Here is a 16,374-nt window from a genome sequence, read left to right on the forward strand (position 1 = left end):
ATGAGCCCCTAATAAAATGATTAAAAAAAAAAAAAAGAAGCCTTCCTCAAATCCAGAAAAAGCATTCTTCTTCATATAATCCAGCTTCTCTGATGATTTTCTCAGCATATAGATGGAGTAAGTATGGTCAGAGGATACAATCCTATGGCACACTTTTCCTGATTTTAAACCATGCAGTATTCCCTTGTTCTGCTGCAAATCTACTTCCTGATCTGTATATACGTTCTGCAGCAGCACAATGATGTGTTCTGGAATTTCCATTCTTCTGAAGGTTATCCGTAGTTTGTTATGATCCATACAGTCAAATGTCTTGGCATAGTCAGTAAAACACAAGGAAACATCTTCTGGTATTCTCTGCTTTGAGCTAAGATGTAGCTTGATATCAGCAATGATATACCTTTTTCCACATCCTCTTATGAATCCGGTCTGGCACTCTGGCAGTTCCCAATGATCTTCAGAAAAATTTTATTTGCTCATGTTATCAGCGATATTGTTCCATGGGTCACCTTTCTTTGAAATGGGCTCATATATGGATCTTTTGAGTCAATTGGCTAAGTTGCTGTCTTTCAAATTTCTCGGCATAGACAAGTGAGTACACTGTAATGCCATCACAAATTAGTGTCTCTTTTTTATTATGAATCACTGTATTGTATTAAGAGTTCAAATTCTAAAGCACTTGGCTTGTAGAGGCTTCAGTCTACATTAGGATCCCTGACTCCACTTTGAGTCTTTTCTTAAGTTCGTTCTGAACATTAAACCAAAAATGTGGCTAACGCTTAGACAAGTCAGGAGTAAAGCTAGGGGCAGTTTTATCCTTAGGTAGAGCATGTTTAAAAGTATATTACAACTCCTGGGCTAGCCCAAGGTGGGTCAGTTTTGCTCTTGGGCTTGCATAAGAACTGGTACGTCCTTCAGGGTTTATTGCAGAGACTGCATATGATCGAGTGAGGGTTCTAGTAGCTATGACTTAGTGCTGCATGGACACGAGTCATACCCTGACCACTCGGCAGATGCCCCAGAAACAGTCCTGTAAAGTTTAACAATTTGCAATTATGTACTTTTCTAATTACGGTCCTTTCTCTATTTATGTAGTGCCACCTGCAATTGCCATAAGTTGACTTCTTAGTGATCTTGATCTTGTGGTAATTTCCATCATCTATAATTAGCTTCAGGTCCATGAATCAGTGAACTCCATTTTGGACACATGTGGATATTTCCCTCATACAGATAATTGCCCTCATTCATTCTTTCTCATGAGGCTCAAAAAAGGGTCTATAGAATATGATCTACTACTTGTCTGTCTGTCTGTCATATTGTAGTCACTGTGTGTTCCTAGAGCCTGTGTTACTATTTCAAATACCAACAAGGTCACCCAAATTGAACAGGCTTCAGCAGAACTTCTTAGAGTATAAGGGAGGAATATGAATTCGCTTCGCTTCAGAGGAATTAGCTCCTCAAAACCTATGGATAGCATCAAACCTTGTCACAAATTGAAAACAGCAACAGAATAGTAGCAGATCATTATCAGAGACAGTGGCGCAAGAAAATTCCTCAAGTCAGAAGGAACCCACAATATTTCTGAGGAAGTGCTGCCGTCTCAAAGTTGATTCCCCCATAATGACGTGGGTGGAGTATGATTCTAGGAAAATTGGAAGTCTTCAAAAATAAAGAGTGCATAATAAATGATATCCTAAGCACTCGTGAGTTGAAATGGACTGCTATTGGCCATTTTGAGTCACAGAATCATATGAGTTACTAGGCTGTACATAACAGAATAAAAAGGGAAAGGCATAGCATTTGTCATCAAAAAGGACATTTCATGATGTATCTTGAAGTACAACACTGTCTGTGATAGGATATCTATCTACATACAAGGAAATCTAGTCAATACAACTATTATTCAAATTTATGTATAAACCTGTAAAGTTAATGATAGAGAAATTGAATAATTTTTTGAACATTTTCAGTCTAAAATGGACCAAAGATGCAATGATTAATTACCAACGTCATATGAAGAGGAAAGACACCCAGGAGAAGCAAAGAACTTCTGAAAAAGAAGAATCAGGTAGGAGACCTTGTACTAACTGACTGAAAAACCCACTACATAGCCACATAGTTAACACCTGATAGGGGTATAACAATAGATACACAAGACCAATAGGACAGAACAGAACCCCAAAAGTAAATGAATCTGGCTATAGGCAACTGAGCTATGACAAGGGACTAAAAACTATCAAATGGGATAGACAACCTCTTCAACAAATGGTGCTGGAAAAATTGGATCTCCATATGCAGAAGAATGAAACAGGACCCTTATTTCTCCACATGCACAAAAGCAAAGTCAAAATGAATTACAGACTTAAATGTAAACCCCAGAGCTATCAGGGTTATTAATGAGAAAAGTAACACGAGCTTCCGGGCCCAGTTGCAGGGCACATACAGACTATGTAGTATAATAAAGGAAGCACACACAGTGAGACAAAGTAGATGACTGGAACCTGCTAAAATGAAACACTTACGCACATCAAAAGACTGCATCAAGAGAGTAAAACGAGAGCCCATAGATGGGGAAATTTTTTTTACCAGTGACACAACAGACAAGGTCTAATGACCAAAATCTATAGAAGTATACAATATCTCCATAAGAGAATAACATGAAAGCACGAAACACTCCATGACATAGATGGACCTAGAAACCATTACACTGAGTGAAGTTAGTCAATCACAAAAGTCCACTACCATAAGTACAACACCAAGATGAAGGCAGGCTTCTGCTCTCAGGTCACATAAACTTCTAATCTAGCCTAAAACAAAGAGGTAGAGAGCCTGCCTAATGTCCATGAACCATACCACCCCCATTATATATACATCTTTAAAACTTCTTCAACAGAGGAAAGCTCATTTCAGCTGGGGTCACTCATTCAAGAAGGGGGGAAAGGGAGAAAACTATTCATTTGCTGCAATACAACATGTGATAAGGTCACCACAAATCAATAGACACTCCTATAAAAGTTCTAAGTGAATCTAACTGGAAAGTCAAGTCAGTATGAAAGGAGAGGAGCGTGTATGTTTCAGAGTATGCACTCATATCTCTCTTGGTGGGTTAGTGGGGTTAGCAGCGCAATGCATAACCCACTATGCCAGCAGGACTCCATTTTATCCACAAAATACTTAAAATTATATTGAATTTGAAAACTTAAGTAAACATCCTGAAGTCCTGTAAAACTATTGTCTGAGTGACTGAATTAAAAAAAATAGGCCTTAAATTTAATTTACATTGAATTCTCCTAGAGCAAATAAAAAGAGCAAGTTTCCAATTAGACAATGAATTATGTCTTAAATAGGATTTAAAAACTCTACAAATTTACATTATAAGACATATATATATATGTGAAAGTGATAAACATAGTAAGGAAGACAGTAGTAATTTTGTTATTCTGCATATACTTACTTATCCTAGCCACTTTATCAAGTGCTTTATGTCTCATTTAATATTAACAACCTGAAAAAGGTACTGTTATCTTCATTTAACAGTCTAGGCAACTAAGGTCCAGGGGGGTTAAGTAGTTTCCAAGGCTAACCAGCTAATTAAATGGAATAACTGGAATTCAAATGTAGTTGTATGAGCCTTTAAAACTGATCATAATTGCACACACGCGCGCACACACACACACACACACATATATTTGCAACTAAAATATTTTTGGTAACATCAGTTTCTTCAGAGGATTACAACATTTGAACTTTTACAGGGAAAATATCATCTTTAAAAATGATGAGCTACAGTACACATACATGGTAACCAGTTACTTTCAAGTTAATTCCAACTCATAGCGATGTCATGTGTGTTAGAGCAGAATTGTGTTCCATAGGTTTCAAGTGCTGGACTCAGACCCCTACCTTTTAATTAGCAGTTAAAGTTCCCAGTGGAAAAGGGTCAAAAGGGAGTGGTTTTCCTTGAAGAACTCTTGAGAGGCCTCAATTTTGGAGTTATCAGAAATATTGGAAGGCAAGAGTGAGGAACAGATCTGAAATGGGTTTATTTTAAAGCCTAGATTCTGAAGTATGGTCCCTTCTTCTGGCTCAGCTAGGCAGAAACTAAGTTTATTCTAAGTATAGCAGAAGCTAAGGATGAGAATTTAAACTAAACACCAAAGACACCAAACTCACTACCATGTCAATTCCAACTAATAGTGACCCTACAAGACAATGTGGAACTGTCTCTGTGGGTTTCTGTTCAATAGGAATAGAAAACCTCATCTATCTTCTGGCTAGTGGCTTTGAACTGCTGACCCTGTGGTTACGAGACCAATGTATAACCCATTAAGCCACCAGTCCACAAAGAATAGTTTATTCCTAGCATGTTAGCCAACTAGGAATATACCTAAAGGATAAGAGACAGTAGACAGGTGTCATCGTGCTTTCTTGCATAAAGCTTTGCAGTGCTTTACTCATAAATAGGAATAAACATTTGATCTTTAAAGAAAATTATGAATATTAAAGCAAAGTCAAAACAAACAGCTGGAAGCTGGAGGAATTAAGAGATAATGGAGAAAACAGAAGACTTCAAAACTTTGCAGAAATGTTGCTTTTGAGTCATTCCATTGTAACTCATAGCAGCATCTCTACAAGGCAGAGAACGGACTCACAGGTGATCCAAAGCTGTAAATCTTTATGGAAGCATCTGCAAGCACTGCAAGACATGCAAGCCATCTTTCATTCAGGGATTGGCTGGTGTGTTCAAACCAATATCCTTTCATTAGGAACTAAATTTGCTAATCATAATGCCCTCAGGACATAAACGAAACCAAACCAAATCTCACTGCCATTGGTAACCCTATAGGACATGGTAGAATTACCCCTGTGGATTTCTGAGACTTAAAAAAAAAACCCACCGTGCAAAAAAACAAAACCAAAAACAGTACCAGGGCCACCTGGTCAAGTTTCAGGAGTGCCTTGAAACACGCTTTAGTCAGTGCAATCGTGCAGCAGCAGAACCACCACCACCTCCACCAGGGCGGCAGCCCCAGGGGTGCCCTCTGTTGGAAGCAAATCCATCGCATCCAACTTAGCAGCATCTAATTGTCTTTGTCGCGCTTAGGTTGCATGCTTGACTGCCGGTGGTGCCCCTAGCGGCGACCGGGAGGACAAGAGCCCTTCTCGGCGGGTGCTGGTCTACCCACTTCTCGCGTCCGGGCGGCGGGCCCGGGGCGCCAGGGCGAGGCCGGTGGGGGAGGGGGGTGGGGGTCGGATTTCTGAGACTTAAAAAAAAAACCACCGTGCAAAAAAACAAAACCAAAAACTCAGTGCCATCGAGTCAATATTGACTCGTAGTGGCCTGCGCCTACCATGGGTTTCCAAGGCTGTAACTGTTTACAGGAGTAGAAAGTCCAGTCTTTCTCCTGTGGAGACCATGTGGATCACAGCCCAATGTGTAACCACTATACCACCAAGGCTCCTTTAACTCTACAGGAGTAGAAAGTCTCATCTTTCTCCCAAGAAACATATGGTGATTTAGAACTACTGTTCTTGTAATTAGCAGTACAATGTGTAAGTCACTCATCCACCAGGGATCCCTAAGGGCATAAGAGTAGAAAATACAAAAGAATAGTATTTTAGAAAAGAATAAGTACACAGAGAAAAGTTCTTGCAAAGTAAAAATATGACAGTTAAAATTAAAAAGTCAATAGAAAGCATGGAAGATAAAAGTTAATAAAAAACTCTAGAAAAGAAAAATAAAACAAAATGACAAAACCAAGCCAAGACACAAAACAAACTCAGATAAGATAAAAGTGATTAAGGATGAAGTTAGGCAATCTAATAACTAACTGATAGGAATTCATGGGAACAAAAAAATTTATCAAAAAAATACAATAAGAGAGAATGTCATAAAATCCCAAGGATTGAGCTTCAAAGGGCTCAGAAAAATGAACGCAAAAGAAACCATACTAGGGCACTTCGCAAAATTTTAGCACAAAAGGAATAAAGAAGAGACTAATAGCTCTCAAAATTAAAACAAGTCATATTTGAAGTAATAGGAGGAAGAATACCATTTGGTTTTTCAACAATACTGCAGGAAGTAGAAGATTATTGGCAAACCAAACTATTGATAGTGAGTCTAAAGAGGTTTTGGATATGCAAGCACCCACTATACATCCTTTTGGGGGGAATTTCCTGAAGGCTGAAACAACTAAAGATAGCAGTTAGCACAGAATCGAAGAAACTAGGGATCAAACAAAGAATTAAAAAACTTTGGGAATGATGAGGGCAACAAATGTATAGATGTGCTTTACACAATTGATCTATGTATTGTGATGAATTGTATGAGCCCCAATAAATTGAATTAAACAAAAAAGAATAAAAAAACCTAACACATTGCCATGTACTGATGACAAGTAGAATACTTACAAAGAAATTACAGAAATATGCAGAGGAAACCTATTTTTTTTTAAAGCAATCATCTACTTCCATGGGAAAAACTATACAATAGGCAAAATAAATATATTGCAATTGTACAGATTCTGAAGTAAACAGAACGTGTATGGTCAAAATATAAGCAGAGATGACTGACAACAGAAATTTAAGAAAAAATGAATAAAATATAAAAGGGCTGAATCCTTATGTAAGGAGCCCTAGTGGCACAGTGAGTTATGTGTCGGGCTACTAACTGCAAGATAAATAGTTGGAATCTATCAGTTTCAGTATGTCCTCTAGGGCCACTATGAGTTGGAATTGCCTCAATAGCAGAGGTTTAAATTAAAAAACTTGTTTAAAAATTTTTTAAATTGTTTTTTAAAACCTATGCATGTTTATAAAAACCAAGTGATGATTTTAAAGACAATAAATCAGAATTATAGTATATTAGTTGAAAATAGGAAAATTATGAGAAGAAACAGCTAAAATTTTTATTAGTTAATATATTTGAAAGTGAAATAGAGGAGTGGGGGTGGAAAGGGTAAAGGACAGTTATTTTTACTTTGAAAAACACTTGAAATAAAACCAAAGTTTATAAAATTTTAGTTTTTTTTAAAGTAAGTAAAACTCAAGCCTTTTATATCCCATAAATGTCCTTAACTCCTAATCTTCCAAAAATAATCACTTCTAGGGTTTCCCCCCCACCCCCCTGCCCAGTTCTTACATGATATTTATCAATTTCTGTTCCTTCCCTACCCCATGCATGCTGGCACCTAGTACCCATGAATACTTCTCAAGGGACTTTTTATCCATTTATAACATTCCTCTCATGTTCTAATTCAAGGCTCTTCTTTTTAAAACATCTATTAGAGGTTAAGTATTGTAGAGTCCAAAGATTCATAATTCCAAAAGGCGCTTTCACACAGTTTTCATCTAATTCATCATACACAGTAAGTAAGTACTATCAATTTAAAATATAGTTTTCACTATCTCTTCTTTGAACAAGAACCTGAAATGATTCACCTCCACTGAACAGGATCAAGTTCAAACTCTTCTTTCTATTATCTGTGAAGGCCACCATACAGTTTTTATCTCGCCTTCCTACCCTAATGCTCTCCAAAGTGTATTCCCTACTTCTGACAGGCAAATCTTCAGGCCCCCTCCTACAAAATGATGTATTTACATCTATACATTGTTAAGTTTATGCCACCAACCTTGAGCACTCCAATCTAAATTTCATTAACTCTAAAACTGACTCAACTGAAACAACAACTAAGTCAAGTTCAAGTCCCATGACCTTCTGGAAGCTGCCACACTAGCCTAAGCTGGTTCATCTCTTCCTCCTTTTACTCTGATAGCAATCAATCTTGCTTCTTGTTTCAAAACTATATTGGCTCTTTATGGTTGATGGTAACTGAGTTTTTCATAAAATGTCAGCTTTATTAAAAGAAAAGAGCTATTATTCAAATATTTCTGAAATTCAGATCTCAAAAAACTTTTTTTAAAAGTTTGAGTTAAAGTCCTTTAAAACTTACCTTAACAAACTGTCTAAAGTGGGGAGAATGAGGAGCTGATACCAAGGGCTCAAGTCCAAAGCAAATGTTTTGAGAATGATGATGGCAACAAATGTACAAATGTGCTTGACACAACGAATGTAAGTATGGATTGTGATAAGAGTTGTAAGAACCCCCAATAAAATTATTTTAAAAAGAAAAAAAGAAAGTACAAATATGCTTGACACAATGGATGTATGTATGAATTGTGATAAGAGTAGTATAAGCCTCCAATAAAATGATTAAAACAAAACAAAACAGACTACCAGACGATTATAAAAAAAGAATTAGAATAGCACTCATTGACCTCTTGGTCACTGCATACTATTCTCTCCTAGCCAAGTTCATCTGATGTGCCTCCTGTGAATGATCTGCCTACCATGAGCATAACTAGGGTGATGCATAATTCCCAATACATTCCAGAAAACATATCTGATTACAAGAAGAAGGGCGGTTTTACAGAAAAAAGATAAAATCCACTCAAAATTTATTTACTAATTAAATCATCTTTCAACTTTGGTCCTTTCACTATTTTTCCTAACAAATTACTTGCTACTTAAAAACTTGTGGTTTGTGTCACAAAATCACTGTTGAGTTAGACTGATTTCAAATACAATTCAACCCAACCAGATACTGCATACTCATTATTACACTAACAAGTAATACTTCCCAGAAACAATTATATTTGTACTTACTTCAAGGATACCTTTACTTTGGGCTTGAAATAGGGAGCATTCTGGTCTGCCAAGAAGACAATTAAATCATTTCCTAAAATAAATGAATACCTGACATTAGAAATATGTTCCCATTAAGAAATCCAATCAGTGATTACAAGCTTTTGAGGTACTGTTCTCCACAGGAAATTATTCTACTCCTGTTTATTTGTTCTCTCAAGGATAGTTCTATAGGCCTAATGATATGGGATCTCCAGACAGCACATCACAAGATTAATGTTCAAAGCAACAGAGAAACAAGCAGCGTGAACACTGAATAACTTAGTGGGATTCAGAGAAACTGAAGCCAAATTTGATGACTTAAAAGAACCATGTGTGAACATGTCTTTTAGCTTTATTGGAGCCATTATTGTCCCCAAACCTAACAATACAGCCCCCTTTAAGGCTGTTTACCAAAGACACAAAGGATTCCCAATGTAGGTATCTGACCAGTAACAAGAACAGGATTAAGCATAGACATAGGAAAAGTTGAAACCTCCAAGCTTGTTGTGCTGTTCAGATGGAATCATCCCTCAGGTTGATGCACAATGAGCTTTCACTGGGATAGATATGAAATTGTTTAACCCAACCAGGGGCCATCATTAAAGTGTCTGTGTACAGATGTTATGAAATTTGACACTGACTCATACAAATAGGGAAAATATCCAAGGCCTGCAAGACTCTAGAGTTCTGAAGGGGCTCCCAGAATCCTGTCTGTCAGGATCTGTGTCAACTCTTAATTTACTTTCTCTGTGTCCTTGATCTTAAGCAGCCCCTGCTTTTGTGGGTACCCAACAACAAACAGTAAGAACCACTGACAGCATGGAATGACAGTTAAAGCAAAGAACTTTCAAGAACCACAGGTTGGCAGTGAAAGTAAGGGTTTGGGAGGCTACAGGGTAACAAAGGTGACACAGGGAAAAGCGAGGTGGGGTCTGGTGCACACACAGACTAATAAGCAGCTTGGGAGCGAGGAAACTGCAGTTTGGAGATGCTTCCAGGAGACACTGGGGTTTTATCAATGGCCCATCAAAAGGCCTTCTAAGTGCTGTGGAATGTTCAGGGCCTTGGAAGGACACGAGCTTCAGAGAAAGCTGGGGCGTGTGGGTTAGTTAAGTAGCTAAGCAGGAAGAAGGCTCCTGTATCCTGTAAGTCACTCAAGCTGCATCTCTTCCTGTTCACCCAAGGGGAGTGGGGCTCTGGGACAATACAGCAAACTGGAAGGAAGGGGCGGGCCTTTTGGAGCGAATACAGCAAGCTACAGAGGGATTTGTAAGGTGAGTGATTGCACGGGGCGAAGAGGGTGGGTGGGTGAAGGCCGCAGGCTTCTCAGGTAAAAACAAAACAAAACTAGGCGTCGCCAAGACACTGGAGGTACGTCAAACTATGGGGGTAGCTGGATCGGACCCTGTGGTTGGAGCAGGGCCAAGCTGTCAAGGATGCTGGAGAGTAGGGAGAGGGGGCCAGGGAGAGAACATAAGGGTCTGGGAAATGCAGAAGGTCCTGTCGCTAGGTGGAGGGATGGAGAACCAGGGTGGAACACAGGGGTGGTAGGCAGAGGGAAGGCCGGAGAAGCACTGACTTTCACGTAGCACGAAGAGGTCCGTCTGTTTGTCGGAGTTGAGGTCTCCGAAGGCCGCAACTGTGCCCCAGGCCTCAGCCCCAAAGAGCTCGGCCGTGACGTTGTGCAGCGCCCGCGCGGGGGCCGGCCCGACCACGAGCAGCGCGAGCCCCGCAAGCAGCTTCGCCGGCACCGCCCAGGAGCCCCGGAGCCGGTCCGCCGCCGCCATGGCAGCGCCTCGGCCCCCGCCCTCCGGCCAGAGCGTGCTTGACGGCAGCCGTAAAGCGCCGCGCCACTGGCCGAGAGCGAAAACGAGCAACCCCGACGCGCCACGGGCTGCTTTGGGCTTTTTTCGCCGCCTTCCCGTGGGCAGCTCTTCTGACGTTTGGGAGGCCGTGTAGCAAAACTTCAAGCTGGTTCTCGCGCTCACTTCCGGCTGGCCCGCCTCTCGACGCTGTCGCGCGGGGGGCGGGGCGTGGCCGCCTTTGCTGACTGGCGGCCCGGCTCGGCTGGCTACAAAGTATCCGCCGGGGCGAGATGGCGGGGGCCGCGGGGCTCATGGCTGAAATGAGCTGGAGGGTCCTGGAGCGGAGAGCTCGGGCCAAGCGTTCAGGTTAGAGTGACTAGGGTGCGGCCTGCCTCCACCCCGCGGGTGGTCCTCCCTCTAGCGCCCTGGGCTAGCGCGAACCTGGACTTGAAGTTGGGTCCCTTAGAAAGCTGGCGGCGGCCGGGTGATTGTTCCATTGACTCTACCCCCACCTGTAGAACTAGGGGCTTGTCTCAACGCACGCCGCTTGTGTGCCCCTCAAAAAGCAGTCGCACCTCCCGAAATCTTTCCTTTAGAGACTCGGGCGGCCTCAACCTCCCTGGAAAGGGAATGTGTGGTGTGTGTCCGTCCGCAAAAGTCAGTCGCTTCATTCTTCTCTGCCCCTAGAAACCTGCTAGCTGGTCATTGCTTATTTCGCAACTTTCTTTTACGTTCCCCAGGAATTCTTAGCCTTAGCAGAAATCGAAGGGTCTAGAACTTTGAAGAGGACCACATGAGCGAACTTTAGGGCTCTGAAGGAAGCTGGCACCTTTTTTGGGCACGCGATCCCAGGGCATGTCGTTTTGAGTTGCAGCTCCCTAGCCCCATGCCTGAAAGCCTATGTCCCAATGCGGTTACTCGGTTCAAGTGTCCCGAAATAACTTTTTCAAATTGCAAAGTCATGACTTGAAGTTAGCACTTGGGGTTGGGTACTGATCCAAGAGCTGAGATTGAAATTTCCCTATTCTTAACTGGAAATAAATTTGATCAAAATGCACTTATAAAAAGGAAAGGTGTTTGGATGACACGTCTTAAGGATCTCTAAAAGACTATTGTTAATTCAGGAGCACCACAAGAAAATTATTCTAGGAACATTAATTTTACATTTGGTCTGGCGTTTTTTACTTTCAGTTAATTGCTCCCTTTATATTTACCGGTTATCAATGTATTAAGGTTGTAGTTATCTGTTGTGCATGCTGCCCTTAAAAATTGGTGACAGTATATTATTTCATAAATCATACAGGAGAATTTCAGCCAATCATTATTGCCAGTTTCATTGTTTTTAAACTTCCCCCAAATTGCATGTCTTTACTTGGGTTAAATCACCTGCTAAATAAGAGAGGGAAAAACCTCTGTAAAGTAGCCCTGAGAATATTTGAGTTAATTCAATTACTTGGAGTTGTCACTTGTACTTTTGTTATGCACTCTTCTAAAATTCCACACATATGTCTAGAAATTTGTGGCTGTGTGTACTACAAAATGTGTTACCAGATTGAATGTATCTAGACAAGAAAGTAATCAGTTTTCTAATAGAGAACTGTGCGTTTTCTGTCCTTGACACACGTTTTCCCCTTTGATAAGCAAAGCCTCTTTTCCTTTAATAATCACATATCCAGTCCTCTGCCATCGGGCCCATTCTGACTCGTTAATGCTGTCCCTGGATGTGGTGTCTGAGCTTGTAAGTCTTCACAGAATCAGACAGCCCCAATTTCCTCTGTGGACAGTTGGTTTGAACCATGGACCTTGTGGATAGCTATCCAACACTGGACAACAGCACCAGGCAGCTTTTTTATAAGTACAGCTTTTGTTTCTTATGAAATATGTTATAGCAGTGAGCTTTGAATTTTTTCAGAATTTAGAAAAAAATGTCAAAGTATTGAAATCATTGAATTCAGTCACTTAACTGCAGTGCATAAAAGCTCGTAATACCAGTGTTGGAAGTTTTATTAAGTTTATATCTATTAGTAGAAGACCTACCAATTGAAATAATTTCTCCAAATTTATAGTTGTGCTTGAAGTTTTAGATTCTCCTGATAACTGAGTGTAGAATTATAACTGAAGTATAGACTTAAAACGGCCTATTGAGTGAATCAATTGCTACATATATCACTAAGAACAATGTGATTCTGCTCGTTACTTTTAGGAAAAAATATAAACAGTTTCATTTGAAAAATGTACTAAGCTGTTTTTGGTGTAGATTCTACTGCAGAATTCTGAGCATTGTTACATAGTAGCATAATCACTTGACTGAACAATAGAGAATTTTACTTTTATGTAAGGCTAAAGTGAATAGTATGTATTTCCTCTCTCATGCATGTTAGCAAATGTAATTTATCAAATTTAGAGAATCAAATTTGCAAGCCTTAAAAGAGAAAATGAAATGATAATGAACCATAATTATTGTCTTTGTTATGCATTGCATCATGTTAATAACTGCTCATACTGCTTTCAATTAATCTAACGCTGATTGCTTCTAACCTTCACTAAACAGTTTTGAAAATTGCCGTAGTTTAGCCTGCAACACTTGTGATTAGAATCAACCATTTGAAATGGCCAGCTCACCCGATGTGGTTGTCTTCTCGTCGCCTACACTTTTAAGGTCTGGTAAGTGTGTAGGCCCTAAAAGGGTCACTTAGTACTTTTTAAAACCCTTTTCTCCCTAAAGGTTTATGTCACTTCAAATATCATTTTAGCCTTATTTCTTTGGTAGACTCGAGCCTGAGTACCATTTCTGCTTTTGTTAGGCTCAAGTTGGCACTGTATTTCAAATGTGGCCTATCATGTCATCACGCAGAGGGTCCAGGTTTGACCAGAGGCAGTTCAGTCTTTGTTTCTAGGAACCTCAATTATCAAATGCATATATAACACAGCTCTTTAAATCGCTTTTGTTCTCTTGAATAATGGAAACAACTTTTATAAAGTAAACTGTTGGCCAACGTCCAGGAGTTCCAATGGTTTATCACTTCCCTATGAAATATGTAGGTATTACTCATATATTTGCATAGATAGAAAACAGGTTACAGGGGTGAAGCCATTGTCACCAAGTTATGAAACGTGTATATTTCAATGCACCCTCCTATGGCTTCTTCATGGGAGGGCTGAAGGAAACTTTGGTCAATAGACTTTTAACCAGGTTGGTAAGTCTTTTGAATTCCTGCTCAGGTGAATGTACATTATTTTGAAACCAATTTCTGGGAGGGTCATGGACCCAGGATTATCCATATATGAATTTCCATTATGAACATATGCCTTTTAAATGCATCTGTGTCAATATACAGAGGAAGAAATGGGTTTGTTAAATGACTGCAGTGATGAAATTAAATCATAATCTCTAGGGCCTTTTCCTGTATATCCTGGCTTAACTTGGGCCATTTAGAACACTGTTACATGTTTGAATACTAGAAAAAGCCCATTGGCAAGATGTTCCATTGTTTCCTTTTTTATTTCTTAAATCATTTTACTGGGGACTCTTACAGCTCTTATTACAATCCATATATACATCCATTGCGTCAAGCACATTTGTACATATGTTGCCATCATCATTTTCAAAACATTTTCTTTTGACTTGAGCCCTTGGTATCAAGTCCTCATTTTCCCCCTTCCTCTCTCACCCTCTCTTTCTCATGAATCCTTGATAATTTACAAATTATTTTTTTCATGTCTTACACCTACTGCTATCCTGCATTGTTTCTAATATATATGAAGCAAACCATTTAATTCTTAGGATCCATATATGGTTAGATGTCAGATGAGCCCATCCAAACTATGACTGTGAAACATTTTTCCCCCAGTATATTTTTAATACTTAAATGGTCATTAGGACAGCAAACTGTTAAATTATTTGAATCCCATCACTGAACATGTACAATACTTTTTTTAATAATCATTTTATTAGAGGCTCATACAACTCTTCACAATCCGTATATACATCATTTGTGTCCAGCACATTAGTACATATGTTGCCATCATCATTCTCATAACACCTGCTTTCCACTTGAGCCCTTGGTGTCAGCTCCTCATTTTTTCTCCCTCCCTCCCTCCCTGCTCCCCATTCCCCATGAACCCTTGATAATGTATAAATTATTATTATTTTATCATATCTTACACCATTCAACGTCTCCCTCACCCACTTCTCTGCTGTCCATCCCCCAGGGAAGAGGTTATATGTAGACCTTGTCATCTGTTCCCCCTTTCTCCCTCACCTTCCCTCCACCTTCCCTCTACCCTCCTGATATTGCCACTCTCTCCACTGGTCCTGAGGGGTTCATCTGTCCTGGATTCCCTGTATTTCCTGTTCCTATCTGTGCCAGTGTACATCCTCCTGTCCAGCCGGATATGTAAGGTAGAACTGGGATCATGATAGTGGGGGGGAGGAAACATTTAAGAACCAGAGGAAAATTGTGTATTTCATCATTGCTACACTGTACTCTGATTGGCTCATCTCCTCCCCGCAGCCCTTCTGCAAGGGGATGTCCAATTTCCCCTGGATGGGCCCTGGGTCCCCACTCTGCACTCCCTCTCATTCACAATGCTATGATTTTTTTTTTTTTTTGGTCTTTGATGCCTGATACCTGATCCCTTCGACGCCTTGTCATCTTACAGGCTGGTGTGCTTCTTCCATGTGGTTTTGTTGTTTCTCAGTTAGATGGCCCGACTGAAACTTTTGTGGACTAACTATAGCTCAGAAGTGGTTCCCTTCCTTATTTTCATCTATACTTTAATTCCTGTGTTGTTACGATGAACCCAAACTGAACTCGCTGTCATCAAGTCAATCAACACTGACTCACAGGTACCTCTATTGGTGTCTGAGACTGTAATGCTTTATGAGAGAAGAAAGCCCTCTCTTTCTCCCGGGGAGTTGCTGCTGTCTTATTAATATTATTAAAAGATCATTTTATTGGAGGCTCTGACACCTCTTATAACAATCCATACATCAATTGTAACAAGCTGCTGCTGGTTTTGAACTACCAGCCATCCAGATCACAGCTCAGTGCATAACCACTACACCACCAGGGATGGGGAAGAACATTGCTAAGAAAAGAAATAGGCAACAATTTAGGAAAGATCACAAACAGAAAGCAAAGCTTATACTTTAAGGAGAAACAATGATTCTTCAGTTGCCATTTCTCAATGATAAAATAGCAATGCGTAACAATATCAACTTATTTTAGGTTTCATATTTGGACTAAAAGGAGAATATATGTCTTTGGACTGATTTTTTTCTTTTTAGGCATCAGGCTTTAAGCATCTTTCTTTCTTGGCTTTCCTAATAAGGACCTGGTGGGTTTCAGCATTGGCAAAGCCATTCAATAGTAATTGGGATATAGAATGCTAAAGATATGTTTTTATACATCAATAGTTCCAGAAGTTTTAAAGCCCAAGAACTGTGCTTTAACATTAAGTTGAGTGTTTGAAGTATCTTTTCCAATGCATATTATTATATCAAAATGGAGTGCTGCAAAAACAAAAAATAGCAAGCTTCAGTATTTCATTTTAAAGATGTATTACTTACAAACTCATTTAATTATATGTGCTTTCCTTTTGGTTCTTTTAGCTAAAATTTAGTAAGAGTATAAAGAAATGTTTACAATTTAGTAGTGTTAAAATAAGAAATACTCATTTATTGCATTTATTTATTTATTTGAAATATGGCATTTAAGGTAGAAGTGATTTGTTTTCATGATATAGTTTCTTGGACATTATTATAGGAGAGTATTTATTTTTAATCATTTTATTAGGGGCTCATACAACTCTTATCACAATCCATACATACATCAATTGTGTAAAACGCATTTGTGCATCGTTTCTCAAAACATTTTCTCTCCA

The 16,374-nt window shown here is 39.5% G+C and overlaps 2 protein-coding genes across 6 annotated transcripts in view; one reads left to right on the plus strand and one right to left on the minus strand.

Moving 5' to 3' along the window:
- ITFG1 (integrin alpha FG-GAP repeat containing 1) overlaps window positions 1-10,485 on the minus strand; it is a 237,140-nt gene extending 226,655 nt beyond the window's left edge. Inside the window, exons 1-2 of the mRNA XM_004704695.4 lie at window positions 10,263-10,485; window positions 8,663-8,735 (exon numbers count right to left, since the gene is read on the minus strand). Of these exons, the coding sequence (XP_004704752.1) occupies window positions 8,663-8,735; window positions 10,263-10,470 (281 nt within the window). The 5' untranslated portion in view covers window positions 10,471-10,485. The remainder of the gene's footprint in view (window positions 1-8,662; window positions 8,736-10,262) is intronic.
- The window catches only part of PHKB (phosphorylase kinase regulatory subunit beta), a 230,101-nt gene continuing 223,622 nt past the window's right edge, over window positions 9,896-16,374 (plus strand). For 3 of the 5 annotated variants that reach the window (XM_004704694.3, XM_004704693.3, XM_045293619.1), the window contains exon 1: window positions 10,764-10,854. In XM_004704694.3, coding sequence (XP_004704751.1) covers window positions 10,779-10,854 — 76 coding nt within the window. In that variant the 5' untranslated portion in view covers window positions 10,764-10,778. Of the gene's footprint in view, window positions 9,958-10,763; window positions 10,855-13,039; window positions 13,153-16,374 lie in introns of those variants that run through there. The other 2 variants (XM_045293618.1, XM_045293617.1) reach the window with 2 other exon arrangements.

Source organism: Echinops telfairi, unplaced genomic scaffold, assembly GCF_000313985.2.
Source record: "Echinops telfairi isolate 266 unplaced genomic scaffold, ASM31398v2 ScPeMD7_2291;HRSCAF=2852, whole genome shotgun sequence".
In the NCBI taxonomy this organism is placed as follows: Eukaryota; Metazoa; Chordata; class Mammalia; order Afrosoricida; family Tenrecidae; genus Echinops; species Echinops telfairi.